Raw genomic sequence first — 27728 nt, forward strand, 5'->3', positions numbered from 1 at the left:
AGGGGCTGGAGAGCTATCTCAGTGGTTAAGGGTGCTTGCTGTTCTTCCAGGGGACCAGAATTTGATTTCCAGCACCCATATTAGATGGCTCATAGATACCTGTTAATTCCAGCACCAGGGGGCCTAACATACCCTTCTGGCCTCCAAAGGCATCGACATGAATGTGTGCATACTCTATTCCACATAAATAAGAAAGCACTGGTCTGTTTTGTTGAGACGAACTGGGTATGAAGGTTAGTGCTTATACTGAGAGCACTTCGGAGGCTCAGGCAGGTCCGCGGTTAGCTTCAGGGCACTTAGGGTAAGGGAATGAGATTGAGAAAGAATGAAATCTGAGCATAAGCACAATCAACAATGAGAAAGGGGTTAACTGCCCTTGGGTTAGTGAAGTTTGAAAATAGTCTTGATGCCCTTTGTGTCTTGAACGCTGAGCTACAAAGTATCTTTTTTTTTTTTTTCAAAAATAAAGCCATTAATTTTGTGACAAAATGAAAGGGAACTTAATCAGAGGTAGGAATATTTTTGTTTTGTTGTTTTGGTTTTTCTTTCAAGACAGGGTTTCTCTGCATATACCTGGCTGTAGACCAAGCTGGCCTTGGTCTCCCTGTTCTGCCTCTGCCTCCCTGTTCAGGGATTATAGCCACGCACCACCACCCAGCCAGAGTTTTAAGAGATTTTGTTCATTACAGAAGTAAATATGTAACTCCCTACACAATGTTGAGGAGCCAGTACTTAAAAGAGGGAAGAGAGAAGACATGTATTCAAAATGCTGCCTTTGAGCATAAGAGGATAGGAGGGAACTGGGTGTCCCCTTTCTTTCCTCCCATAGGTTTTGGCTAACTCCATACTTTTGTTTTAAGTGTCAGGGTTACCCAAGTAGGGCCTTAAGTCTTGGACTCATGAGATCTTCCTGCTTCAGCTTTGAGTACCTAAGGACTCAGAGGGGAGCAAGCACACCCCAGTTTCCCCTTATTTATTTCTCTCTTTTTTTTTTTTTTCTGAGACAAGGCTGCTTCCAACTTCTTGGTCCAGGATGACCTTGAACTGCTGATCTTTTGCCTCCACCTCACCAGTGCTGCGATTATAGGTGTGCACCATTACACCCGACTTCTACAGGCTACCTAAATGTTTAACCAAAGGAATTAATGGACAAGAGTATTTGGAAAAGGAAAGACTGGCTTATTCCACCCCTTCCTGTTCATTTTCTTCACCCTCCTCCTCCGCACAGGCATGGGCAGACCTGGAAAATTTATCTGGTTTTAAATGGTTCAGGAAAACTTGTTGCACTTGTTTCCTCCATCATAGGCCACCTCCAGAGACGGGAGGCCTGGCAGTCGGGCTGAAGAGCTCTTTAGGAGCGCAGCGTACCCCACCCAGACTAGGCTCCCCCCGCTCCCTCCCCCGCTTCCTTTTCTTGGCCTCTTTCCAAGCCCTCCTTATATTCTTCCTGTTTCTCCTCATTCACTAGCAGCAGAAAACCTGTAGATCCTTTCCTAGTCCGTCGAAGCTCGGGGTCTGGCTCTGTTGGCCACAGCCTGAGTAATAGCAACTCGAAAGGCTCAGCAACAGCTAAAGCGCGACAACCTCACCTTCAAAGCTTTTCAGCAAGGCCGCTGGGGAAGCCACGGTGCCGCGCAGGCGCCGACCTCCCCTTCCGGTTGCTGAAATTCCCAGAAGGCCCTGCAGTGTCCCAGGGCCGCGAAAGCCAGGCTCCAGCTCGCGGGCGTCGGAGGGCTCAGCGCTGCGCCGCGCTGCATTATGGAACACAGAGTCTAGTAGAAAACTCGGGAGGGAACGCACTCCCGACCGAGCTTGCGTTTACCTCGTGCCGGGGGCGGGGCAAGGAAGAGCCGCTCCAGGTTTCGTCATAAAACCGCGACCCGACAGGCGGCGCCATCTTCGAACTTGGACTTCCGGAAGGACTTTGGCGCGGGTGAGTGTACCGCAACGGGGTGTGCGGGGGACCCAGAATTACTCCTCCCCTTCTTTCGCCGTAGCGCTAAGGCACTGGGAACCGGTTCCCGATTCCGCTCTGACCCCCGCGCAACGCAGCGCGCCTCCCAGCCTCCGCGCGTCCCCGGAAAACCGTCGCGCTCTCACCTCAGTCCCCACTGTGGCCACTGAGCATCCCCCATCCCTGCCAGCCTGTCTTCTCCTCTTCCCCCGTGCGGTGCGTGCAGCGCAGTAAGCTTGCTCCAGGCTTCCGCGTTGCTTACGTTGTTCCCCTTGCACGCGGTGAACCCGCTGTTGTCCTCAGGCCGAGGGAAATCAGGCTCTCCCGCTGCACAGGCGGGTGGAGAAAGCTGCCCCCACGGCCAGGATTGGGGAATGGCAGGTGGTAGCGTCTAGACTGATTGCAGTCAGTCCCCCTCGTTGTGCTCAGTTCCCTCTTATTGTGTCCCAGCCTTTTTCCTCCCAGTGGCTCTAACCCCGGGGGTTGTGCCCCGCGCGCTGCAACCCCATTGGCGCAGCCTCGGGCCAGTTATGTTTCCTTGTCTGGGCTTTTTATCCCGCGGCAAGTTGGCCGTCGGCTGGGCAAGACAGAGATGGCAACCTCACCCCTTCAGGAGGTAATTCACTTTGCTGGGAGAGGTTTAGGATATAACCAGATAAGTTTGTCCTTGGGGGCATATTGTTATATAAATTTAAATAATCTTTTGCTAGCGTTGCCTTTTAGCGGTTTCACCTGTAGTGCCGTTTTCTTACGCGTTTTAAGTTCTTTTCAAGTTTACACTCCTTAGTCTCCAGCAGTATAAACCGAATAACTTGAGTGGCAGATTTCTGTGCAAGTTAAAATAAAAATGCAGCTAAATGAAAGTGTTCACTTGTGTACCCGTAAAATTAATTAGCTGATACGTCACTAGTTGTATGATAGAAATACTTTGGGGAACAGTGTATGTGAAGTGATTCCATGTTTATGATGTAGTGTTATCTAATTTTACCCAAGTAGTCAGGTTAGCAGCCTGAAGCAGCAAGGAAAGCAGACAATTTGGGAATGTAAAAACTCTTAACTAGAATTTACTGAACAGTTCTTCCTTTACTGTCTGTCCAAAATTTGTATTATAAACTCCTTAGTAGAAATTACACCACTCAGCCGGACATTGGTGGCATTTTTGCCTTTAATTCCAGTACTCTGGAAGCAAAGGCGGGATCTCTGTGAGTTCAAGGCCAGCCTGGTCAATTAGAGCTAGTTTCAGGGTAGTCAGGGCTACACAGAGAAACTCTATGTCAAAACAAACAAATGAAAAAATAAATTAAACCATTCGCTGCCACTGCCTTTCATAAGAAGTGAATCTTCTAAAGGATGTTTTTGTATGTTGAACCACCAGGTGAAAAAGTTATGAGCTAATTGTTGTATTTACCGTGCATCAGATTTGAATATTGGAGTAAATCAGGCAAGCAACAAGTTTCAAACTTTCAAGGAAGATAGATTTTGTCTTATTCACTACAGCCAGAATATTGTTTTTTGTTGTTGTTCATTTTGTAAGGCCTTTGTTTTAGACAGGTTTTTATTCCAGGTTGGCCTTGAACACCAAATCCTTTAACTTTAACTCCTTAGGGCCGAGATTACAAGTTTTCACCATCATGGCTAACTGAAACTTTAAAATTTGAAATTAGAATCTGTTTCATAAATATAGTTACCATAGTTACTTAATTTCAATTTACCGTGTCACTGTTGTAAATACTGCCAGTCTTTCGACATCACAGCTTCTCTACCAGAAAAATCTTCCTCCCTCGCCCCTCTTCCCTCCCTCCCTTTCTGTACTGGGGATTGAATCCAGGGCTTTGGGGGCTCTAGGCAAGTGCTTTATCCCTGAACTGCTTGTCTAGCCCATAGGAAAGAATGTTATGCTATTGCCTTTACATGAATGACTTCCCAGCTTAGTAAAGACTTTTTCTCAAGCCTTTCTTTATTTTCTAACTTCAAGTATTTTTTTAAGAACTCTGAAGTGGGTCTGATGCCTTTTCCTCTATAAGAGATGAGATGTACATAGATGTACTTTTTGAAATTTAGCGTTGTCAATCAAATATTTTTTGTCTTAATAACTTTTTTGTTTGTTTGTTTTGAAACGGGGTTTTTCTGTGTCATAGCACTAGCTGTCCTGGCACTAGCTCTTGTAGACCATGCTGGCCTCAAACTCACAGAAATCTGCCTGTCTCTGCCTATCAAGTGCTGGGATTAAAGGTGTGCGCCACCACCATCTGACTCAGGTCTTTTTTTTTTTTTTTTTTTTTTTTTTTTTTTTTTTTTTTTTGGTTTTTCGAGACAGGGTTTCTGACTCAGGTCTTAATAATTCTTTATTGATCATATTTTTCTTTTGCACAATAAGCCATTTATTTATGTGTGTGGGTGCTTTGCCTGCCTGTATATCTTTGCACCACTGGAGTTTTGGTTGATTGCGAGCCACCACATGGGTCCTAGCAACCAAATCCAGGTCCTCTGCAAGAGCAGCAAGTGCTCCTAACTGCTGAACCATCTCTCCAGCCTCAGACTCCTCGCCCATGCCCTCTTGATCTATAAATTGATGTCTTCCTTATTTCAGTATTTGGAGTGAGGAGAGTTTGAAAGGGCACAGGGTTTTACTGTATCCCTGCTGGTCTGGAAGCCTCCATCCTCTTGCCTCTGCTACCTTCTACTGATGGGATTACAGGTGCCAACCACCACTCCTCCCTCTCTTCTATTAATTTTTTTGTTTTGTTTAATATAGGGTCTTAACTATATTAATGTAGACCAAGATGGCCTTGGATTATAAGTATTATATGCCCTTACATTTGCCTTCTTTCTTAAAACCTAAATTATTTAAACCAGGGATGGTGGAGCACACCTTTAATTCCAACAGAGGCAGGCAAATTTTGTCAGTTCAAAGCCAGGCTGTGCAACATAGTGAAACCTTGTTTCAAAAACAACAGCAAAGCCATAAATTACTAACTGTTAATCCCTCGCCTCTCCTCCATTTATGTCACTTTTTGTCACTAACTCTTTTTCCCTCTCTGCAGTCTGTGGCTTTTCTCAAACTCGCCCTTCATCTCACTTTTTAGCAGTATAGTTTTAATTTGCTGTTTCTCTTCCTGTGGATATAATTTCCAAGAACTTATTTTTTACTTAATTCCTTTCCCTATGGCTGACCGTTTACTGAAACCACCTTGCCATTGTTTTCTCTTGTTTCCTAGATCCTGTAGTTTTTGTGTTTGCTGAAAATTTTCTTCTGTTTTCTGGAATAGTTCTTTTGAAAGGTACTTTTCAATTTTTTTTTCTTCCTGTCCTGTCTGTGCATAGATCCTACATTGGATTCTTTTTTTACTTATTACTAGTTTTGAAGGAGATACAGGTCTTCAAAGAGCAATGCTACCATATGCAGTGTCTTTAGCTTATGAGGTTGCATTGTATCCTCACACATGGGTTAGAGATTTACTGTTGCCATTGCTGGAGCTACTGGCAAGGAGGGCGGTGGGGGCCTGAGCGTGTATTTTTCTTTTAGAATTTATGTGAGCACACTTTTCCATTGAGGTTGATGAATTCTTTATCTTTTAGTTATGTCTTAACCTATGGAGGGTTCCCTTCTGGGATTTGAACTATTTCTACCTCTTGTCAAAGGCAAACAGGTTGCCCTGACCAAAATCTAGATCCTTACAAAGTTGTATTTGCCCAATTTTTTGGTTTGTGGTCAATGTTTTATTTCTGCCAGTCTCCTTGGTCTGTGGTTATCTATCTGATTTTTCTGGGTTCATAAAGATTTGGGACACTTTAGTCCATTTTTTGATGTGAGGAAGTTCTCTTAATGTGATAGGATGATTTTTAATTATATTCTGGCCAATAGGCACCTCCTCTCCACAATTCAAGTGTACATTGATGACTAGGTTCCAGAAGACTCTCTCTCGTCATGATCTCATGTAGCCCAAGCTAGCCGTGAACTTCTGCCTCCAATCTCCCAAGTGCTAGGATTTCATAATGTGCTATCCCACTTAGTTCAGTACTCTTATTCTTAAGGAAATCTGTCCCTTTACTAAATATTCACAGAAATGGATGTTGCCTCTGGGTACTCTACATTAGCTTGGTGTCAGTTTTATAGTATCTGGCAACTCTGTATATTTAATCATTAAGAGACTTGCTGTATTATATCCCAAGCTGGCCCCAGATTTCTTTTGCTTCAGTTTCCATAGTAGCCAGGACTTTGCACTGCACCATCTCACCTGCTTGGGAGCTGTTATTTAGTCTATTTTTTAGGAAGTTATAATTCTTCCCTAGAGATGCATAATTTTCATCTCCTTTTCCTTTGTGGTGGGGAATCTGAATATGATTTATTTTATTATTTTTAGTAAGAACTAAGTTAATTGTATATTCACTTCCATATCCTTATGAAGATAAATGAGGCTTAAGTAATGTTCATAAAGTATAATGTTTGGTATATAATAAGCAGTTAATAAACGGTAGCTTATTATTGTTTACTTATTTATTGTCTGTTATATGAGAATGTAAATCTCAAGAAGGTAGCATCTTGCCTGTCTTCTGTTGGTTTTTTTTTGTTTGTTTGTTTTTTGTTTTGTTTTTCCTGAAACAGGGGCTTGTGTAGTCCAGGATAGTCTCAAAATCAAAGCATCTCTCCTGCCTCGGCTTCCAGGGAGCTGGGGTTACAGGTGTGCGCTACTATGTTCAGCTCCTTGTTTGTCTTGTCATTTACTAGTTCCCAAAACAATGCTTAACATAATAGTTGTGTGTTGGGGAGGGGGGCACACGTGAGAATGTGGAAGTCAGAATACAACTTGGACAGGTTGGTTTTCTCCCTACAGCATGCCATGTGGATCGGGGGATTGAACTCAAGTCATCAGACTTGGTAGCAAGCACCTTAACCTCCTAAGTCATCTTACCACCCCAGCAGTTATCTGAATGAGTGAATGATTGACCCGGATGCTTGGTTCTGGTTGTGGGATGAGGGAAAGGTAAAGTCTGAGCTTCTGCAAATAGCTTCAGTGCTCCACTCACTGTTGTGTCTCTGTATGCAGGGCAGCCATTTTGGGGGGTGCTGATGGATACCTGCGGGGTCGGCTATGTTGCCCTGGGGGAGGCCGACCCCGTGGGGAACATGATTGTGGTAGACTCTCCTGGACAAGAAGAACTAAATCAGCTGGATGTCAAGGCCTCCTCAGAAACATCCAGTGTGGAGACTTCCATCGAGATGTCACTGCCTACTCCTTTGCCTGGGTTTGAGGATTCTTCTGACAAGAGGCTTCCTCCAGAGCAGGAAAGCCTCACCAGGTTGGAACAGCAAGGTATGTGCCTGGCCCTTGCTCTTCTTGTCTTTTCATGCTTAGCATGTTGAGTTCATGGGTTCTTACAAACTTGGGTACCATATGCTGTAGTCCAAAGAACCTTGAGCTCTGATCCCATCTTCTTCTCTACAGATCTTTCTTCAGAGATGTCAAAGGTCTCAAACCCTAGGGCCTCAAAGCCTTCCGGGAGGAGAGGTGGTAGGACACCAAGAGGCCCTAAAAGGCCTCAGCAGCGTAAACCTCCATCCACCCCTCTGGTTCCTGGTCTCTTAGATCAGTCCAACCCTCTGTCTACCCCCATGCCTAAGAAACGAAGTCAAAAGTCCAAGGGAGACCTGCTACTTCTGAAGTTGTCCAAAGGCCTAGATCAGCCAGAGTCTCCACATCCAAAGAGGCCCCCTGAGGACTTTGAGACCCCTTCTGGGGAACGACCCCGCCGAAGGGCTGCCCAAGTGTAAGGATTCTGGGGCACAGCCTGGTGGAGGGGTGGTGGTGGAAGGGGAGGGTGGGGCAGATGTTGGAGAGATGGGAAGACTGGTGAGGTTTCAGGTAAGTAGGGTTGGTGTCTGGGTTCTGGGTGGGGCAGCCCTTTAGCTCTTACAGCCACTTTTGTGGTATGTGTTGCTAACTTTTGTATCTAAGTGATTTCTTTCTGTACCTCATACTCCATCACATTTTTTGTTTGTTTTGTTTTTGTTTTGAGACAGGGTGTCGCTGCCTAACCCAGGTTGGCCTCGAACTTGCGATCCTCCCACCTCAGCCTCCCGAGTGCTGGGATTGCAGGCGTGCGCCACCACACCTGGCTCTCCATCACATTTTTCACAGACTTCCCCCAGGTCTTCATTGCTTTTACCACTCAATATATTTCAGTGTTTATGTGCCTTTCCTTCTTTCCCTTGCCCTTCATGTTCTATGTGGTAGAGTAAAGAATGTGTTGGCCTAGAATTAGAAAACCTAAACTCATATTCCTTGGTATCTGGCTTGCCTATGCCAAATCACTTAATTTCCTGGATTTCTGTTTCTGCTTCTGTTGGAGGGAAGGGGAAACTGGCAGCTGCTTCCCAGCATTTCTGAGATCAGTGAAATAATAATAAAGTCTGGAAATGTGGGCTCTGTTCAGTGCTTGTGAGCATGGCTCTGACTCAACCCTGTCCCACAGGGCACTTCTGTACCTTCAGGAACTGGCTGAAGAGCTCTCAACAGCCCTGCCTGCTCCACTGTCAGGTCCTAAGAGTCCCAAGGTGAGCAGCCCCACCAAGCCGAAGAAGACCCGGCAAGCAACCTCTCAGGGTGATGAAGATGGCAGCGCTCGGGATGAAGACTTTGTTCTTCAGGTCGAGGGTGAAGATGAGGAAGAAAGTGAGGCCCCAAGTGAGAACTCATCTGATCCTGAGCCTGTTGCACCCCGAAGCACCCCACGAGGACCCACTGCAGGGGTAACTTGAGTTGATGTAAAAGGATGGGGAAATGAGAATTTTAGGAAGCATTGAGTACCCAAGAGAATGCCTTTGATCTTTCATAGCCAAAACTAGTACCAAAAGAGGGAAAGGCTTCAAAAATGTGATGTATTGGGGAGGCTATAGGGGGGAAGAACACAGTGAATAAGATGGCTCACTCCAGAGAGTTTCCTGCTAGAAAAGGGTCCTGCTCTACTGAATGCTACAGAATGACTTAGAGATGGGGGAGGAGAACTGACTGCTCAAATTTCACAGAGGAACGACACTTGAGCTGGGCCTTGAAGGGCAAGTATAGGTTTCCAGGGGCGGTGGTGCTTCCCCAGAAGGTGATTGCAGCAGATGAGCAGGGTCTGGGTGAATGATGTTGTAGGGAGGATGGAAGGGCTTGCTCTAGTAGGCACCAACACATGCTGGTTTTGACTGAGCTAGAAATACATAACATAAACTTGCACATATCTAAACTGTTGTGTAGCTGTCATTATCAGCCATGTCTGGAACTTTTTATTCTTCTTTGTGGTACTGGGGATTGAGCCCAAGCCCTCATGTGTGTTAGGCAAGTTCTCTTTTTGTTAGTTTTTTTTTTGGTTTTCAAGACAGGATTTCTCAGTAGTTATGGAGCCAGTCCGCGATCTCACTCTGTAGACCAGGCTGGCCTTGAACTCACAGATTTGCCTGCCTCTGCCTCCAAGTGCTGGGATTAAAGGTGTGCGCCACTACTGCCCCACTTTTCTATTTTAAATTTTGAGACACAGTTTCACTGAGTTTCCTAGGGTGGCCCTAAATTCATTGTGCAGCCTAGGCAGGTCTTGCACTTGCAATCCTTCTGCCTCAGCTTCTTGGGCAGTTAGAATTCTCAGCCTGTGCCACCAGGCCTGACAGTTTCCAAAGCTGTTTTTAACATTTCCAGCTAAAGCTGCAGACTCTTTTTAAGTTGAAAAAAAGCATGGGTAAGAAATAGAACAAACTGCAGTTGACATTCAGAAGCTATAATTTATCCAGATGAAAGTTTGCAGAGTCCTAAACCAACCAATAAAACAAGCAGAGGTGAGACCCCTTTACGGAGATAAGAGAATTCACAGGGCTTGGAGAGAGAAAGAAAAGGGAGGAACTGGTGTATTCCAGCTATGGAACATCATGTGAAGTAGATGTTAGGAACATGATGAACTGCCTTTCTGATAGGTAGAATGGGAAGTGCCTGTGGGCCATGAGTCCATAGTATAATTGTATGGTCTCCCAGTGCTTTCCTTGCCTTGAGAACACATTTAAGGGAGCACTGAGACCCTCAGTAATTAAGATAACTGATCCTTTGAGATCAAAAATATTTATTTTTTAAAAATAAAAATGCAACAGATCCAAAATATTAAAAAGCATGTATGACTATATATGTCTGTGTATATAACATATATTATACATATGTATTAAGAATATCATCTAAATAGTGTGTGGGTACTTGAATGCTACAGAGTGAGTATGGAGGTCAATAGACAACTCGGGAATCAGTTCTTTCTTCCTTTGTGGGTCCTAGGGATCCAACCTAGGACACCAGACTTGGCACCGAGCACTTAGCCTGCTGAGCCATCCTTTTAGACATGTTAGTAACTTTTTTAGTCATGTTCTTATACCACAAGCTGGGCTTTAACTCTGTTTAGTACAGACAGGTCTTAGACTTGATCCTCCTGCTGCAGTTGTCTTGGTACTAGCATTGCAAATGTGCACCATCTCAGCCAGCACAGAAAGGAAGAAACTTGGTACACGTGCATAGTGTATGTGCATGTGTGTGGAGGCTAGAGCTAGACCTTGAATGTCTCCCTCTGTTATTCCACTGCTTTTTTTTTTTAAGATTTATTTATTATGTATGTATACAGCATCTGCCTGCGTGTATCCCTGCAGGCCAGAAGAGGGCACCATATCTCATTATAGATGGTTGTGAGCCACCATGTGGTTGCTGGGAATTGAACTCAGGACCTCTGGAAGAGCAGCCTGTGCTCTTAACCTCTGAGCCATCTCTTAGCCCCTCTCCACTGCTGTTTTGTTTTGTTTTAGATCGGGTCTCTTTCCTCTCCCAAATGCTGGGGATAGAAGCATGAGCTACCGTACTTGACTTTCATTCACTTATTTCTTAATTTAATTGACTTCTGGTTTTTCTTTTTACTTTAGTCCTTAATATAGTTCTGTAGATCTACAACTTGTAGAAAAGTTGTGACAGAGCCAAATTTATATTGTTGTAAGCTTTATAATTGGGCTTCAAGGTGATAGTCATCCCTGGAATGTGGGTGAGATTCCAGGACTGTGTGTATAAAGAGTGCTCTCCTTGGTCTGTCCAAGGAGGGAGTGTCTTTAAAGGAGTTCAGTGGGAGGAATCACTATCACTGTCCCTCGGGGCAGGAGTTTCAGCACAGTGTAGAGTCCTCTGGGGAAGGAGACCAGAGAATGCTTCAATAGTTAGAGTTAATTGGACCACAAGTCTGTGTACATTCTAATAGGGCAGTTGGGAGGATACGTAAAAACCAAAGAAAGTTAAAAAGTGAGAAAGAAAGCTATCTTCTGGGGCTGGAGAGATGGCTCAGTGGTTAAGAGCATTGACTTTTTTTCCTGAGGACCTGAGTTCAATTCCCAGCAACCACATGGTGGCTCACAACCATGTAATGAGATCTGGCACCCTCTTCTGGCCTGCAGGCTTACATGGAGGCAGAATGTTGTATACATAATAAATAAATAAAATCTTAGAGAGAGAGAGAGAGAGAGAGAGAGAGAGAGAGAGAGAGAGAGAGAGAGAGAGAGAGAGAGAGAGAACAAGCAAGCTAGCTAGCTATCTTCTGGGACTTTCTCCAACCTAGAATGTTTATACTTTCTTTAATTTGATCCTCAGAAGCAGAAACCACATTGCCGGGGCATGGCTCCCAATGGCTTACCCAATTACATCATGGCTCCTGTTTGGAAGTGCCTGCACCTCACCAAGGACCTGTGAGCTTTGGGGACAGGGACTGAGGGTGAGGGGATGGAGGAGGAATATAAGAACCATCTGGAAAGAGGGAAGCCCTTGCTAATGTGGAGAGTGGTGGTAGCATCTCTACTGAGAGAAACTGTTGAGGGCAGATCTTTCTTTACTTGACCACGTTTTAAGGGCTGGTTACTCCCACCCTCACAGAAAATGGTTTTAGACAGTGCCGTGTAGAATCTGTCTCCTTTTCCACTGATGATGCTTCTGTCTCTCTAGCCGAGAACAGCAGCATTCATTCTGGGAGTTTGCTGAATGGATTCCAGTAGCCTGGAAGTGGCAACTGTTATCGGAACTGTAAGTTGGATTGACATCCCTGAAGCTGTATTACTTTTCTATTACCGGGATAGGATAATCTGACAAAAGTAGGAAGCTTTTTTTTTTTTTTTTTTTTTTTTTTTTTTTTTTTTTTTTTTTTTTTTTTTTTTTTGGCTCACAGTCAAAGGCACTGGCGAGTCATAGTGGGAAAGTCCTGGCAGAACCTTGAAGCAACTGGTTGCTCTTTATCTGCAGTTGGGAAGGCGAAATCAGTGGGTGCTCAGCTATTTTATCCAGTCCAGGACCCAAGCCCATGAACATTTAGGGTGAATTGTCCCATTTCAATTAACCTAATAAAATCATTCACAGACTTACCCAGAGGCCAACCTAATCTAGGTAAGCCTTCACAGTTATGCCCCCAGACTTACCTAATTGGTAATTCTAGGCCCTGTCAAGAAACACCACCAAAGTCCTCGAAGGAGAGGGAGAGGACAGACAAGTGACAAAGAATTCTTTTTTTTTTTTCTAAAGATTTAATTATGTATACAGTGTCCTATCTGCATATATGCTTGCAGGCCAGAAGAGGGCACCAGATCTCATTACGGATACATGTGATTGCTGGGAATTGAATTCATAACATTTGGAAGAGCAGTCAGTGCTCTTAACCTCTGAGCCATCTCCCCAGCCCCTGACAAAGAATTCTTTAGTGTACAGTGGGAATTCTATGGCGGGGAAATTCTTCTGAGTTGAAGCTAATGTTTTTGCTTCCTGCAGTGAAGCAGCTCCTTACCTGCCACAGGAGGAGAAGTCCCCCCTGTTCTCAGTACACCGTGAAGGAATTCCTGAGGATGGCACAATCTACAGAATAAACAGGTAAAAGATAGCCATTCAGCCTTTTCTCTGATTCTCGAAGAGAGAAATAGGAAAAACAGATGTTTCAAGGATTAACAGATTAGCCCTGTCCTCTCCTGAGTGCTGGTCTGGTTGGTTCTGAGAATGGAGTCCAGCTGTAACAAGCTAGTCCTCTGTAATGTTCAGTATTCAGCTCTCTCCAAGCTGGGCTAGAGATGTTTGGAGACTCAGGCAGTCCAAGTCACAAGATGGCATGCATTTAGCATGAAAGAACAGCTTCTCATCTTTGGAAGTGAACTGGCGGTCATTTCTGAGAGTGAAGGGAGGGAAGCATGAGTGGGGGCGAGTCCTGCTCCAGCCACAGGCTAATTTTCAGAGCCTCATATAAGCCGGTCACATGTTCCAGTGGGACTTGCCATTTTGTCCTTCCATTTCCTAATATCTCTGTTACTCTCTGACCTTTCTCTAGATTTAGCTCGATCACAGCACACCCAGAGCGCTGGGATGTGTCCTTCTTCACAGGAGGACCACTCTGGGCTCTAGACTGGTGCCCAGTGCCTGAAGGGTCAGCAGCCTCACAGTATGTGGCCCTTTTCTCCAGCCCAGACATGAATGAGACACACCCACTGAGCCAGCTTCATTCAGGCCCTGGGCTGCTGCAGCTCTGGGGCCTTGGGACATTGCAGCAAGAAAGCTGGTGAGGTGGGGCTGGGACACTGCCACAGGCAGGTGGGTGAGGCTGGGAAAGGGCTTGCATTGCGCTGAGACGAGGAAATGGAGCTGTTAGTCCTAGGCTTTTCCTACCTACTGTGTCCCATGTTTCTCTCTCCAGTCCTGGCAACAGGGCCCACTTTGTCTATGGGATTGCCTGTGATAGTGGATGTATCTGGGACCTCAAATTCTGCCCCAGTGGGGCATGGGAACATCCAGAAACCCCTCGGAAGGTACTTCTAGTTGACTGTGGGCTAGCTCTGGGAGGTCTCAGGGCTGGAGGAAGGAATGTTAGAGTGTGGTGGGTGGGGCTTTTCCAGAAATCCCATGTACTGTTCTGAGAGACAGAGCCTCAGGTTTTCTGAGAGGCACCTGAAAGCAGCAAACCTCAGCACAGATCTGCTCCCCCCCCCCCCCCCCCCCCCCCCCCAGGCTCCTCTCCTGCCTCGGCTGGGTCTTTTAGCCCTGGCCTGCTCAGATGGGAAGGTACTGCTGTTTAGTCTGCCGCATCCTGAGGCCCTCCTGGCTCAGCAGCCTCCAGGCAAGTAGCACAACTGCTACAGTGGTGGTAGCCGGACTCTCAGCCTGTCTACCTCCCGTGACCTAGATAGTCTCAAGCATAAAAGTTTGATTAGGCAGACTTCTGTAACAGAAATATGGCTTCAGTTGTTTGTTTGTTGAGACAGGGTTTCTCTGTGTAACAGCTGTAGCTGTCCTGGGGCTAGCTCTGTAGACCAGGCTGGCCTCGAACTCACAGAGATCCACCTGCCTCTGCCTCCCAAGTGCTGGTCTCAGGATTCCCCTCACCTATGTTTAGGCAGTATCTTTTAGGAAGAGTTAAAAAGGCAGATCATATTTTTTCCCCAACAATACTTAAGTATTTAAAAGGAAGGTATCTGGATTTAAGCCCTTGAATGTTTTGTGTTTGGTAGTCTGTTGGAGAAATAGGTTGAGGCAGACATAGGGCATCTGGCCTGTCCAGTACCGTGACATTGTGATGTGATATCATCTACAAAGCTCATTTCCACACTTGAATTACCAAAACATGAAAAAGCTGGTAATGTGTTCAATAGAGTTGCTATTTTGTATTGAGCCACATTCTTAGCTATTCTTAGCTGCATGCAGCTTAAAGATTGGACAGTCTCATAGGTAATTTCTTTAGAAAGTTTAGAAATAATAGGGAACTTGGGAGACAGGTGTGTACTTGGATCTCTGTAAATCCAGGGCCAGCCTGAACTTCAAGTGAGTTCCAGGACAACCAGAGCTCTGTAGAGAGACCTGTTTGAAAAAAACATAAAGAAAAAAAAAAGGGTTAGATATAAAAGGAGGCAAATAAATGAGAATGCCGCTGAGTGAATATGGGCCAAAGGGAGGTTTTATGTGCTTCTTTCAGTTGATTTTTTTTTTTGAACCAGGGTCTCGTGTAGCCCAGACTGGCCTTGAACTTACCATGTAGCTGAGGATAACTTTGAACTTCTTTTCCTTCTTTTTCCACTTCATGTTCTGGGATTACAGGTCTACACTACCACACTTGACTCTATGTGTTTAATAACTCTTATAGAAGAGACAGTAGAACATATTTACATAGAAATGTAGGAACAAGTCAGTAAGGAAAGAACACATGGATAATGAAAACAGAGTTCTAAGCAAATGAGCAGAGTTCTAGAAACAGAAAGGAGAGAACATCTGGAGGAGTTAGGGTTTCTCATAGAAGGGAAGCTAGTGTTAGGGAAGGAGTGGGGCAGGTGGACATAGTGAGAGAAAGAATGAAAGAGGGTGTTACTAAGGCATGAGAGAGGAGGAGCTCAGTCCTGTGACTCCAAAGCATCAACTATCTACTATTCTTGTTTTTCTTCCTTACAGATGCTATGAAGCCTGCCATCTACAAGGTGAGTGAGGAGTCTGTTAACTTAGCTGAGGCTGCATCTTCCTAGAGCGTTATTTTACAGAGTCTACAGTGAGTCTTTCACTTCTGAAAGTATCCCCTTTCTCAGCCGTGTGGTGGCACACACCTTTAATCCCAGCACTTGGGAGGCAGAGGCGGGCGGAACTCTGTGAGTTGGAGACTAGCCTGGCTACAGAATAAGTTCCAGGACAGCTAAGGCTACACAGAGAAACCCTGCCTAAAAAAAAAAAAAAAAAAAAGAAAAGAAAAAAAAAGAAAAAGAAGAAAAACTGATTTGAGGGAGTTGGAGACACTTTGTCCTCTTGCAGAGGACCCAGGTTTGGTTCCTAGCACCTACATGGAGGCTCACAACCAACCATAACTCTGGTTCCAGGAGATCTGACCCTGCCCCTTCTCAATTCTGTGGGCACCAAGCAGTTATGTGGTACACACATACCTTCTCTCTCTCTCTCTCTCTCTCTCTCTCTCTCTCTCTCATACACATACACACACACAGAAGCCACTTAGACACATAGACTAAACCTTGAGGGGAAAAAAAAACCTGATTAGAGTCTCCTTTCAAACAGTAAGAGCTCCTAATCCTAATCCCAGCTCCTCTGTCCTTACAGGTACAGTGTTTGGCAACCCTTCAGGTGGGGTCTGTGCAAGCTTCAGACCCCTCTGAGTGTGGTCAGTGCCTTAGCCTGGCTTGGATGCCTACCAGGCCCCACCACCACCTGGCTGCAGGATACTATAATGGTAAAAACCAAGACCTGTTGCTCTTTAAGCTTTTTATATGTGCTTGGGTTTGGATTGTATCCTTTTTTGATTAAGCATAACATTATATTATAGTTTAAAATATTCAGGCAGAGCTGGAGAGATGGCTCAGCAGTTACGTACATTTTCTGCTCTTGCAGAGGACCTGGGTTTGGTTTCTAGCACCCACCTGTAGCTCACAACTATCTATAACTCCAGTTCCAAGGGGTCCAAAGCCTTCTGGTCTCAGGGCCCTAAGCATGCACATGGTGCTCAAACAGACATGCAAGCAAAAATACTCATATGCATAAAATAGAGTAAATCTTTATACAAATTCAAGCATTGTTTAAAAAAAAATACACAAAGAAGAAATGTCACTATAATTTTTCCAGTAAGAAAATTACTGGGTAGGATATAGTTCAGTTGGTAGAATGCTTACTTTGTATTTTTTTTTTCAATCCCCACACTCCATAAACTAGGCATGTTACATGTCTGTAATCTTAACACTTGGGAAATGGAGGCAGGATGGTCAGAAATTCAAGGTTGGGGGTATAACTCAGTAGTAGAGCACTGACTGCAGAAGTTTGAGGTCAGTCTTGAAGAAAATAAGTGTTTGAGCCGGTAGTGGTGGCACACACCATTAATCCCAGCACTTGGGCAGGAGCAGACAGGTCTCTGAGTTCAAGGTCATCTTAGTCTATGGAGCAAGTTCTAGGACTTCCAGGGTTACACAGAGAGACCTTGTCTCAAAAAAACAAAAAACAACAACAACAAAAAAACCCCTAAAACTATTTGAGGTTAGCCTGGGCTGTTCTGTCCTTATCTCAAAAGAAAGAAAGATGTGAACATCCTCTATAATGATGAGAAAACATTGAATATTTGCTAGTTAAAAGTCAATTCAGAGTTAAATGGGGGTGCTGGCTAGATGGCTCATTAGGTGAAGCTATCTGCCCTGAAGCCTGATGACCTGAGTTTGATCCCTGAGACCGCACAACAGGAGAGAGGCACTTCTCTGACCTGCACACTGTAGTGTGGAGCTGCGGGCCGCCTTCCCGCCGCCCCAGCTCCCGGCCACCGGCTAGCTTTACCCGAAATAATTACACGGAAACTGTATTCTTTTAAACACTGCCTGGCCCATTAATTCCAGCCTCTTACTCACGTCTTGACTAACCCATATCTAATAATCTGTGTAGCACCACAAAGTGGTGCCTTACCAGGAAGTTTCTAGCGTACATCCATCTTGGGCTGGAGCTTCATTGCGTCTGGCATCTCTCTCAGGAGAGGTACGGTGGTCTGCCTAAAATAAGAGAAGCGTGGCATCTGACTGAGCCATCTACCTCACTTCCTTCTTCCTGTTCTGTCTACTCCACCCACCTAAGGGCCGGTCTATCAGATGGGTCAGGCAGTTTCTTTATTAGCCAATGAAATCAACTCCAACAGAAGACTCTCCCATATCAGCACACACTAGCTGTGACATGCCTGGACTCACACATAAAAGAAGGAAATATAATATTTTAAGTTAATAGAACAACTTAGGGGATCTGGAGAGGTGGCTCAGTTGTAAACAGTCCTTGCTGCTTTTCCAGAGGGCCCATCTTCAGTTCTTAGCACCAGTGTCGGGCAGCCCACTCATCTGCAACTCAGCTCTAGGGCATCAGACATCTCCCAGCCTGTCAGGGCACATGTGACATACATATTTAAAAAATATTTTTGGGGGCTTGAGAGATGGCTCAGAGGTTAAGAGCATTGCCTACTCTTTCAAAGGTCCTGAGTTCAATTCCCAGCAACCACATGGTGGCTCATAACCATCTGTAATAAGGTCTGGTGCCCTCTTCTGGCCTGCAGGCATACACATAGACAGAATATTGTATACATAATAAATAAATATTTTTTTAAAAATATTTTTTTTTTACTTTAAAGTTTTTGTTTGTTTGATTGATTGGTTTTTTTTTTTTTTTTTTTTTTTTTTTTTTTTTTTTGGTCTCAAGCTTTTATTTTTAAACATTTTATTATAAAAGTAATACAAACAACAAATGAAACATTGAGAGAAGACAAAGTTATCCATTCACCGCCCTGACATCTTACTATGACCACAACTGGTGACTTGATTGTCTACTTCTACCTTGGTGTGTCATCTACATCCACAACTGTGTTCGAATGCTCTTATGTCAGTTTCTTTATTGTAGCATTTCTCATGTACTATTCATGGATACCTGTCCACTGACTTGAGGTGTGGGATAGCGTAGGCATTTACAGGTTCCCCCACTCTAAACATAGCCTTGTATAAACCTGCATATAACTGCAATGTCTCTGGTAAAGTTCTAGGCTAACTACCCTATATTTGCAAGCAATATAGATTCTTCCACTCGAGAAGGTTTTATGCTGAAAGAAAGCTTATAGGTTGGGAGAAGCTAAGTCAAGCCTGACTACCTCTGAGACAAAAGACGAAACAGGCCGATGCCCTCAAATCCAATCTTTCACGAATGAAATTAGCATCAAGACGGAGAGATGTCATCTTCTGAGAGAAATATTCTGAGGGTCTGGCAGCATAAATCCATCTGTAAGCTTATAATAGACTATTGTGGAATCTGACTCCACGATGGCCAAAGTAAAAGACATCGGCAGTTCTGGATCACCTTGCAGTTTTCTAGACGCCTTCAAGATTTCCCTTATCCTGTTATGGCTGAGGGAAGCAGAAATGGGTGTGGGCACCACAGTCTGTAGCCCCTCCCCTTCTATCTCAGTGCCAAGGAGGCAGATAAGCTGTAGTTCTGGTATTCCTACACAGTTTACTTCATGCCAACTTTTACTCTCCATGAGATCCAGGTAAACCAAGAATGCTATATAAACTTGGGTGGCATCTCCTATATCTAATTCCATCATTTCTAAGTACTTAGGGTGTGTGCCCATCCAGGCGTCCTCGGGAGCCCACGTGTGGGGGGTGGCGCCGCCAGCGCGAACGGGACCCGGGCCAAGGCCGCTACAGCCCGGGGTAGGCTCGGAATCGCTGCGCTCCTCCATGCTGCCCACGCCGAGACCGTGGTGTCCCGCGAAGCCTGATTGATTGGTTTTTTTTTGACAGCATTTTTTTGTAGCTTTGGAGCCTATCCTGGAACTAGCTCTTGTAGACCAGGCTGGCCTTGAACTCACAGAGATCCATCTGCCTCTACGCCACCACTGCTCGGCCCAATTAAAAGAAGAACTGGACATTGCTAGCTGGTGGTGGCACATGCTTTTAATCCCGACACTCAGAAACAGACAGGAGGATCTCTGTGAGTCTGAGGCCAGCCTGGTCTACATTAGCGAGTTTTAGGATAGCCAGTGCTACATAGAGAAACCCTGTCTCGGGGAGGGCCAGGGTGGGGAGGTAGTACTGGTCAGCTGAATGAACAGCCCAGAATGTAAAATTGCTGCAAAGCCTGACAATCTGAGTTTGATCCCCAGGATTCTCACAGTCAAAGGAGAGAACTGACTCTATCAAGATGGTCTTCTATACACATGCTGTGGTACACAAACACAAAACAGATTTGCATAATTCAAAAAAATAATTAGATGGACAGAACTGGTATATACATATAATAAATACTCAGCAATTAAAAAAATGATATCTCCTGACATACAGCATGGATACAGCTCAGAACAGCTACCACAATGCCTGCTGATCACTAGTGTGATATGCAGATAGTTGCTTTCCTCATTCATAAAGAGTCATAAGGAATTTTGACAGTGATGGAAATATTTGGGTTCTTGTTTGTGGGTTTTTTTTTCCTGGTGCAAGTACCTATCAAACTCATGGAATCATTTGCTTGAAATAAATGTACTTCACATAAATGTTTCCACTATAAAATAGAAAAGAGGAAAATTTCTCTGATAATACAGGAGTTCATCATGGGAATTTAAAGAAGGACAACCTTATAGAAAAAGATCATACTATGTAAGTTGTTTAAAGGTGTAGGGGCTGGAGAAGTGGCTCAGTTAAGATCACTGACTGCTCTCCCAGAGGACCTGGGTTCGATTCCTGGCATTTACAGGCAGGTATAGCTGACCGTAGTGCTCCAGGATCCAGTGTGTGGTGGGCCTGCTGTACAAGGCTATAATCAGCTACTTGGAGCTTACATTTGCTTATTAACTCAAGGAGGGGCAGTTTGTGGAGGTTAGAGGACAACTTAACAGAAGTTGGTTCTTTTTTTCAACCATGTAGGTAGATTTCCAGGATTAAACTCAGGTTGTCAGGTTTGACAGCAGACGGCCTTACTACTGAGCCATCTCTCCTGTTTTATTGTTTTTAAGTAACAGTTTCATTTTCAGAGATCAGTACACTTTCTCTCAAGATGAGGAAATTAATGCTTTTTTAAACCTCCTACGTCACTCTTGTGTCTGTTTTCTGCTTTTCTCAGATGGTATTTCATCGTCAGGACACATGGCTCGTGCTGTATTGCTATTATTACACCTCTCTCAGTACTAGGGATTGAACACAGCCCTTGCATATGTGAGATAAGATGCTTTAGCTGAAGTGATCTAATGATTGTCTCCCCGAGATCTCTCAGATCAGTCTCCTGCCTCCGCTGCAGAGTTATTTTCATTGCTTGCCTACAATTCACTGTGTTTGTTTTGTTTTTTGAAAAAGGTTCATAAATGCTACACTCGCTACGTTTATGTATATAAGATTTTTAATGTCCTTTATCTTTTCTTTTTATCTGAGTTACATTTCTGAATACCTCTTTGCTAGCCTTGTTTTCTTGTTTGTTTGTTTGTTTTTTTTTTTTTTTTTTTTTTTCCCGAGACGGTTTTTCTGTAGCTTTGGAGCCTGTCCTGGAACTTACTTTGTAGACCAGGCTGGCCTTGAACTCACAGAGATCCATGACTCTGCCTCTCAAGTGCTGGGATTAAAGGTGTGTCCCTGGGCCTGGGTAGATGGCTCAGAGGTTAAGGACGCTGCCTGTTCTCCAGAGGACCTAGGTTCAATTCCCAGCACCCACATGCAGTTTACAACTGTCTGTAACCCCAGTTCCAGGGAATTTGATACCTTCACACCAATTCACATTAAATAAAGTTTAAAAAAATTTTTAAAAAAATGTGTGCCAGGGCTGGAGAGATGGCTCAGCGGTTAAGAGCACTGCCTGCTCTTCCAAAGGTCCTGAGTTCAATTCCCAGCAACCACATGGTGGCTCACAACCATCTGTAATGAGGTCTGGTGTCCTCTTCTGGCCTGCAGGCACATACACAGACAGAATATTGTATACATAATAAATAAATAAATATTTTTAAAAAAATGTGTGCCACCACTGCCTGGCTTGCCAGCCTTGTTTTAAGTCAAGTCATTTTCTGTCTGTACATTTGTTGTCTCTTCCTCTCCATTTTGTGTTTTTATTGTTGTAGAGCAGAATTAGAAATTTTCTGGGTTTTTTTTGTTTTGTTTTGTTTTTTTGGAGACAGGTTTTCTTCATGTAACAGCCCTGGCTATCCTGGAAATCGCTTTGTAGACCATGCTGGCCTCAAGAGTTCTGTCTGCCTCTGCCTCCTGAGTGTTGGGATTAAAGATGTGTGCCACCATTGCCCAGCCAAGAAATTTTTTGTAATGAGCCAAATAGTAGTGATTTTAGCTACTTTGCCATTGTTGGTGCTAAATTCTGTTAATTTGGGTATGTAATCAACCCAAGACGTTGCGTAAATGAATAGGTATGACAGTGTTTCAGTATAATTTGCCAAAACAGGTAGCCTAAGCGAGACATTATGGCTGATAGCTACATTGGAGGCAGAGACCAAAGGATGCTGTGAGTGTGAGGCCAGCCAAGGCTGCACACTAAGATGCTGTCTCCAAAGAGTGTGACACTAACTCCATTCCCATGAGACAAAGCACTTGGCATGCATGAGGCACGTTTATTCCCTAGTACCCAAATAAAAAAGGCAAAACTCAGTCTGTCAGATCTGCTGGTTGTAGTCTGCCAACTACTATTCTAAAGGGCTTTTAGTTTGGTTGGTTGAGATAGGGTTTCATAGTGTGTCCCAGGTAGATCACCCTACTTCAGCCCGAATGCCGAGATTATAAGCATATGCCACTATGTCAGCCATGTGTACTTTTTAAAACTCTTATTTGAGGCCCAAGAGATGACTCAGCAGTTAAGAGCATGTATTGTTCTTGCAGAGGACTTGAATTCTGTTCTTGTGCTCACATCAGGCAGCTCACAGCCCCCTGTAAATCCTCCTCTAGGAGATCCAAAGCCCTCGTCTGGCATCCATACATTCACATAGGTGCATACTCACACGCAGACAAATACACAAACACATAATTCAAATTTTAAGCAATTTCCTCATTTATTTAGCAGCCGTTATATACATTCAAACTGAAACTTGAGGTGCAGGTCCAGGACTGTCACTTTTAGTTGACGTTGCATTGGGTGTTAGAGCTGGGCAGGAGAACTCAGCTGGTTGTCATCATCCCTGCTCTTTCATTGTAGTTTGGATTTGAGAGTCAGGAGATAAAGTCTGAGATCCCAAAGAAAGAAATGAGAACACAGAACTGGCACCCTTCCTTTAACGCAGTGGTTCCTGACCTCCTCACGCCCCGCCCTTTAGCACAGTTCTCCATGTTGTGGTGACCCCACCATAAACTTACTTCCTTGTTACTTCATAACTAATTTTTCAACAGTTATGAATCCGAATGTAAATATTTTTGGAGATATAAGTTTGTCAAAGAAGTCATGACCCATGGGTTGAGAACAACTGCTTTAATGTCTACATATTCTATCCCTACTTTAGGCATGGTGGTTTTCTGGAATCTTCCCACTAATTCACCCCTCCAACGGATACGTCTCTCTGATGGCTCCTTAAAGCTGTACCCCTTCCAGTGTTTCCTAGCCCATGACCAGGCTGTTCGTACAATTCAGTGGTGCAAAGCTAACAGGTACAGAGTCGGAGGGCTGTGGGAGGGGACGACTGTAGCAGGCTGCCTCTTCCATATTGGCTCTGATGTGTTCTCCCATCTTTCAGTCATTTCCTGGTTTCTGCGGGGAGTGACCGGAAAATCAAATTCTGGGATCTTCGGCGACCTTATGAACCAATAAACTGTATCAAGCGCTTCTTGAGTACAGAGCTTTCCTGGCTGCTCCCCTACAATGGTGTCACCGTGGCTCAGGACAACTGCTATGCCTCGTACGGCAAGATGAAGCTATGAGTTGGGACAGGCTCTAAGGGTTGGAGCAGAAATGGGAAAGGAGGGTTGGGTTGTTCTGAATTCTGTAGGAAAAGAATTTATTATTTGAAGAAGGACGGTTTATTCTATCTCTCTTTCTCATAGTTACGGACTCTGTGGAATTCATTACATCGATGCTGGTTACCTTGGTTTTAAGGCCTACTTTACTGCTCCACGAAAAGGCACCGTCTGGGTGAGCTGCTCCTTCTTCCAGCTTCAGTATGCAGGAGATGCTCATTTGCTCACTGTAGTAGTCAGGGCACAAGGAGGAACTAACGGTATAGGATACTTCCATCGTTAGGGATTTGAGTTGTTTCTTCGTATCTCTCTCACCAGCCTCAGACTGTATAGTCACCATCACAGGCAAATGAATGAGTTGATGGGAAATAAATTTGTCTCTCTTCCCATTAGAGTCTTTCAGGTTCAGACTGGCTCGGGACAGTAGCTGCAGGAGATATATCTGGGGAGCTCATTGCAGCTATTTTACCTGACATGGCATCAAACCCAATTAATGTCAAGAAACCTGCAGAAAGAAGATTTGTGAGTATACGAACATCCGTCTATAGGTCATAATCTACTTGCCTCGCCAGCTATTGGTAGAATGCAAACTAGTGCTTGGTCTCCAAGCGCTGATACTGTCCTTGTTATAGCAAGGAATTAGGTATAATCTTCTCTACCCTGTTGGAACTGAGCATGTGTGTTTGTTTGGTTGGTTGGTTTTTCAAGACAGGGTTTCTCTGTAGTTTTGGAGCCTGTCCTGGAACTAGCTCTCGTAGACCAGGCTGGTCTCGAATTCACAGAGATCTGCCTGCCTCTGCCTCCCGAGTGCTGGGATTAAAGGCGTGCGCCACCACTGCCAGGCCTGAGCATGTTTTTTTAAAAATTGTTTCCATCATATTTATTTTGTGTATATGTGTATGGGTGGTGGTGTGCTTGCCAGAAGGCAACTTTTAAGAGTCAGTTTTCTTTCTCTCTCTGTCTCTTTCTCTCTCTTTCTTTTCTCTCTCTCTCTCCTCACCATATAGATCCTGAAGATTAAACTCAAGTTACCAGGCCTAGCATCCATAGATTTTACCCACAGCCACCACACTAACTCTGGTGTTTTGTTTTGCTTTGGGTTTTCAAGACAGGGTTTCTCTGTGATAGTCCTAGTTGTCCTGGAACTTGCTTTATAGTCCTGGCCTCAAACTCACAGAGACCCGTCTGCCTCTGCCTCATATGTAAAGGGGAGCACCACCACAGACTGGCATCGAGTGTGTTTTTACTCTTACTGCTTCTGAGACTTTGCCATAGTAAGCCAGTTTACTTTCTGTGTTTGTGTTCATTATGTTAAAATCTAATCTCAGGTGATGGTACCACTTTAGTCCTACCACTCAGAAAGCAGAGGCCAGCCTGGTCTACAAAGCAAGTTCCAGGACAACTAGGGCTACACAGAGAAACCCTGCCTCAAAACAAACAAAACAAAAACAAAAAGAAAAAGAAAAGAAATCTAAGGCTAGAGAGATTGTCTGCTAAGCCCATGTGCTGAATTTAGTCCCTGAATGCCTATACTGGCATATGTGAATGCATGCATTTGTAAATAAAAAATAAAATTGTAAGACACTAATTTTTGGTCTTCTCCTAGCCTATCTATAAAGCAGATCTGATAGCATACCAGGACAGCCCTGAAGACCAAGATTCCTCGGCCTCCTCTGAGACCCCCAATCCTCCCAAAGCGAGAACGTACACTGAGACCATCAATCACCACTACCTACTCTTTCAGGATACAGATCTGGTAAGCTGTGGCTACAAGTCAGTGTGGCATTAGAAAAGGTAGAAACTTTGCTGGAGAGATGGCTCAGAGGCTAAGAGCACTGACTGCTCTTCCAGAGGTCCTGAGTTCAATTCCCAGCATTCCATGGTGGCTTACAACCATCCATAATGAGATCTGGTGCCCTCTTCTGTCATTCAAGCAGAGCACCGTGTATGTACATAATAAATAAATAAATAAATAAATAAATAAATAAATAAGTAAATAATTTAAATGAATAAATAAATCTATCTTAAAGGAAAAGATAGAAACGTTAGATAACAGGTAGTCCTAAGGAATTCATTCCACTTGTGTTCCCCAGAGTTCCTTCCACAATCTACTCCGTAGAGAACCGATGCTGCGCATGCAGGAAGGAGAGGGGCATTCTCAGCTTTGCCTGGATAGGCTGCAACTTGAAGCTATTCACAAGGTGAGAGACTAAACGGCAGCAGAGACGGCTAGAGGAGAAGCATCCTTGGTGACCTGGGTCATGGTACAGAGAGCTCATTAATTGATTATCTCATGGTCTAGTCCTGATAGTGACTTGATTTTATTTGGTTGGTTAGTTTTGGGTGTTCTCTCTATGTAGCTCTGGCTCTCCTGGAGCTCACTTTGTAGACCAGGTTGGCCTGAAACTCACAGAGATAGAGGTATATATATTCCTGTTTTTGGGGTACTGGGGTTAAAGGTGGGTGACCTGTTTTTAAAGCTCACACATCTAAGGGTCACCTTAAGACACAACTTCTGAGGCTCTTTTTGGTTTTCTGTTCTCTTCACAGGTACGTTTCAGCCCAAACCTGGACTCCTATGGATGGCTGGTATCTGGGGGGCAGTCAGGGCTGGTTCGGATCCATTTTGTCCGTGGACTCACTTCCCCGCTGGCCCACCGTGTACAGCTTGAAAGCCGAGCCCACTTCAATGCTATGTTCCAAACCACCTTTTCAACTGAAGGGCCTGGTTTCTCTCCAACCAGCCATTGCCTTCCCCCCAATCCCTAGTCTGGTCCACACAGAACTCTTGGATTGAAGTCTGCCAAGAACAAATGACCCCCATGCACAGAGCATGGGACCTGGGCCCTTCCTGGACAGTGATGGTGCCAGGCCTAGATCTTTAGGCCTACCTGCCCAGAACTCCTTAAATCCCTCTCCTTCCACAGACTTCTATGGTCACAGCTCCCTGCAGGTAGGGGGGCTCCCCCTCCACAACAATACCTATGCCTAAAACCGTGGCTCACAAGAAACACTCAGGCCTGACCTAGGCTTGGGAGTCAAATTGCTCATATTGAGCATATTGTGAAGGAGGTAAAGCTAAGTAAAGGTACTGGGTGTTTTTGAGACCACTTGTGAGTGGGTGTTTGGAGAGTCGGAAAGGATCTTCATGAAGGCTCCTGTCGAATTCCAGGATTTGATGTTATTGCCTTCCAATCTTCCTCTTTAGAATAACCAACACACAGGCCCAGTGGGTGACAGTAATTTATTGGACTGAAGCTGTTTGTTATACTTTAACTGAGGAACATCCTAAGCTCCCTATCAGTAGGACAGCGGCCAGCTCTTAGTTGCTCCTGCTTATGAAATATCCCAATCATCGGTCATTTGACACTACTTGAACACTCCTAGATAGTAGTGTTTTTAAAATTTTTGAAGCTGGGTATAATGGTGCACACCTGTAATCCCAGCACTTGGGAGGCCGAGGCAGGAGGATCATAATTTTGGATTCAGTCTGGGCTATCTCATCAAACCAAAAAGTAAGAAAAAATCTTCCTTTATATCAAGTCAAGAGTATACCTCTATTAATTTTACTAATGGTTGTTAGGAGATGTAGTCATTCCCTGTGAGTGCCCTTTTCAGTACTTAACAGTAGCTATCATGTGTTTCTCAAGTCATTTTTTTTCTCTAGATTAAATATCTTTAGTTATTTCAATCATTCTTTTACAAGTCATGATTTTTGATCTTCATGATATGGTCACACTGTTGACATATTAAACATGTTTAAACTGTGTAGAAAGTATTTAGAACCCAATAATGTATTGTCATCTGGATAGAGTCCTCTCGTGGATAGCTGCACCTCATATGACTGATACTGCCTCGAAAACACAGGCAGCCCAGTGATGGGAAATGGTCAAGTCACAGCCATGGAACACGTAGGGGTACAGACTGAGGTTTGGAAGGAAGTAGTTAGACCATCTTACTAGGAAATAGGAAGCAAATAGGTCACCCGCTTCCTCTTGGAAGGGATGCAGTCTAGATTAGTATTGCCTGAAACAAACCTAGACTTTAGCACACTCAAGTCTGGTCTGTCATATCTGGGAACAGCCTTCTGCCTGAGTAATATAAAAGATTTATCAAATACCAGAAAATCTTTCGGAAGAGAATCAAGTAGTTCAGTCCCCTTCCTATACAAAAGAGAAAGCAGGCCTGTAGGAAACTCGGGTCCTTAAGCCACAGAAGGACCACAACCCATGTTGGTGTGAAGGAGCCAAGTGTTGTACCAGTCTGTTGTGATCCAGCTTAGGCTGTGTCAGGCTTGCTTTTTGAACTAATAAAGAAGTGCCTTCCATTGCA

General features: G+C 44.3%; 2 protein-coding genes across 8 annotated transcripts; one reads left to right on the forward strand and one right to left on the reverse strand.

Annotated features, from left to right (window-relative positions):
• The first annotated feature begins 1670 nt into the window (after positions 1 to 1670).
• On the forward strand, positions 1671 to 27728 carry Gtf3c2 (general transcription factor IIIC subunit 2). Of its 7 annotated transcripts, none has more exons than XM_038317891.1 (22): positions 1671 to 1933; positions 5173 to 5235; positions 6790 to 6833; positions 7003 to 7269; positions 7402 to 7723; positions 7977 to 8105; positions 8429 to 8705; positions 11596 to 11690; positions 11944 to 12021; positions 12757 to 12855; positions 13304 to 13531; positions 13667 to 13778; positions 13978 to 14086; positions 15409 to 15434; positions 16060 to 16189; positions 22946 to 23090; positions 23177 to 23338; positions 23484 to 23571; positions 23790 to 23918; positions 25003 to 25152; positions 25490 to 25597; positions 25947 to 27728. In XM_038317891.1, exons 4-22 carry the CDS (start codon positions 7026 to 7028, stop codon positions 26163 to 26165), a joined length of 2850 nt encoding a protein of 949 aa, XP_038173819.1. In that variant the 5' UTR covers positions 1671 to 1933; positions 5173 to 5235; positions 6790 to 6833; positions 7003 to 7025; the 3' UTR covers positions 26166 to 27728. The 7 variants fall into 7 exon arrangements, with proteins under 7 accessions (XP_038173819.1, XP_038173817.1, XP_038173822.1 ...); XM_038317892.1 differs by lacking the exon at positions 1671 to 1933 and adding an exon at positions 1940 to 2570; XM_038317889.1 differs by lacking the exon at positions 6790 to 6833.
• LOC119806271 (tRNA-splicing endonuclease subunit Sen15) lies at positions 18170 to 19239 on the reverse strand. Its single transcript, XM_038317900.1, has one exon. It carries the CDS (start codon positions 19205 to 19207, stop codon positions 18698 to 18700), a length of 510 nt encoding a protein of 169 aa, XP_038173828.1. The 5' UTR covers positions 19208 to 19239; the 3' UTR covers positions 18170 to 18697.

This window comes from Arvicola amphibius, chromosome 2 (genome assembly GCF_903992535.2).
Source record: "Arvicola amphibius chromosome 2, mArvAmp1.2, whole genome shotgun sequence".
Taxonomy (NCBI): domain Eukaryota; kingdom Metazoa; phylum Chordata; class Mammalia; order Rodentia; family Cricetidae; genus Arvicola; species Arvicola amphibius.

Bases quoted from the DNA above. Each gene is read 5' to 3' on its own strand.
- Gtf3c2 (XM_038317891.1), top strand. From the start codon at position 7,026: ATGGATACCTGCGGGGTCGGCTATGTTGCCCTGGGGGAGGCCGACCCC. The intron at 16,190-22,945 runs GTAAAAACCAAG...TCCCTACTTTAG, and splicing joins GGCTGCAGGATACTATAATG to GCATGGTGGTTTTCTGGAAT. The intron at 23,339-23,483 runs GTACGGCAAGAT...TCTTTCTCATAG, and splicing joins CAGGACAACTGCTATGCCTC to TTACGGACTCTGTGGAATTC.
- LOC119806271 (XM_038317900.1), bottom strand. From the start codon at position 19,207: ATGGAGGAGCGCAGCGATTCCGAGCCTACCCCGGGCTGTAGCGGCCTT.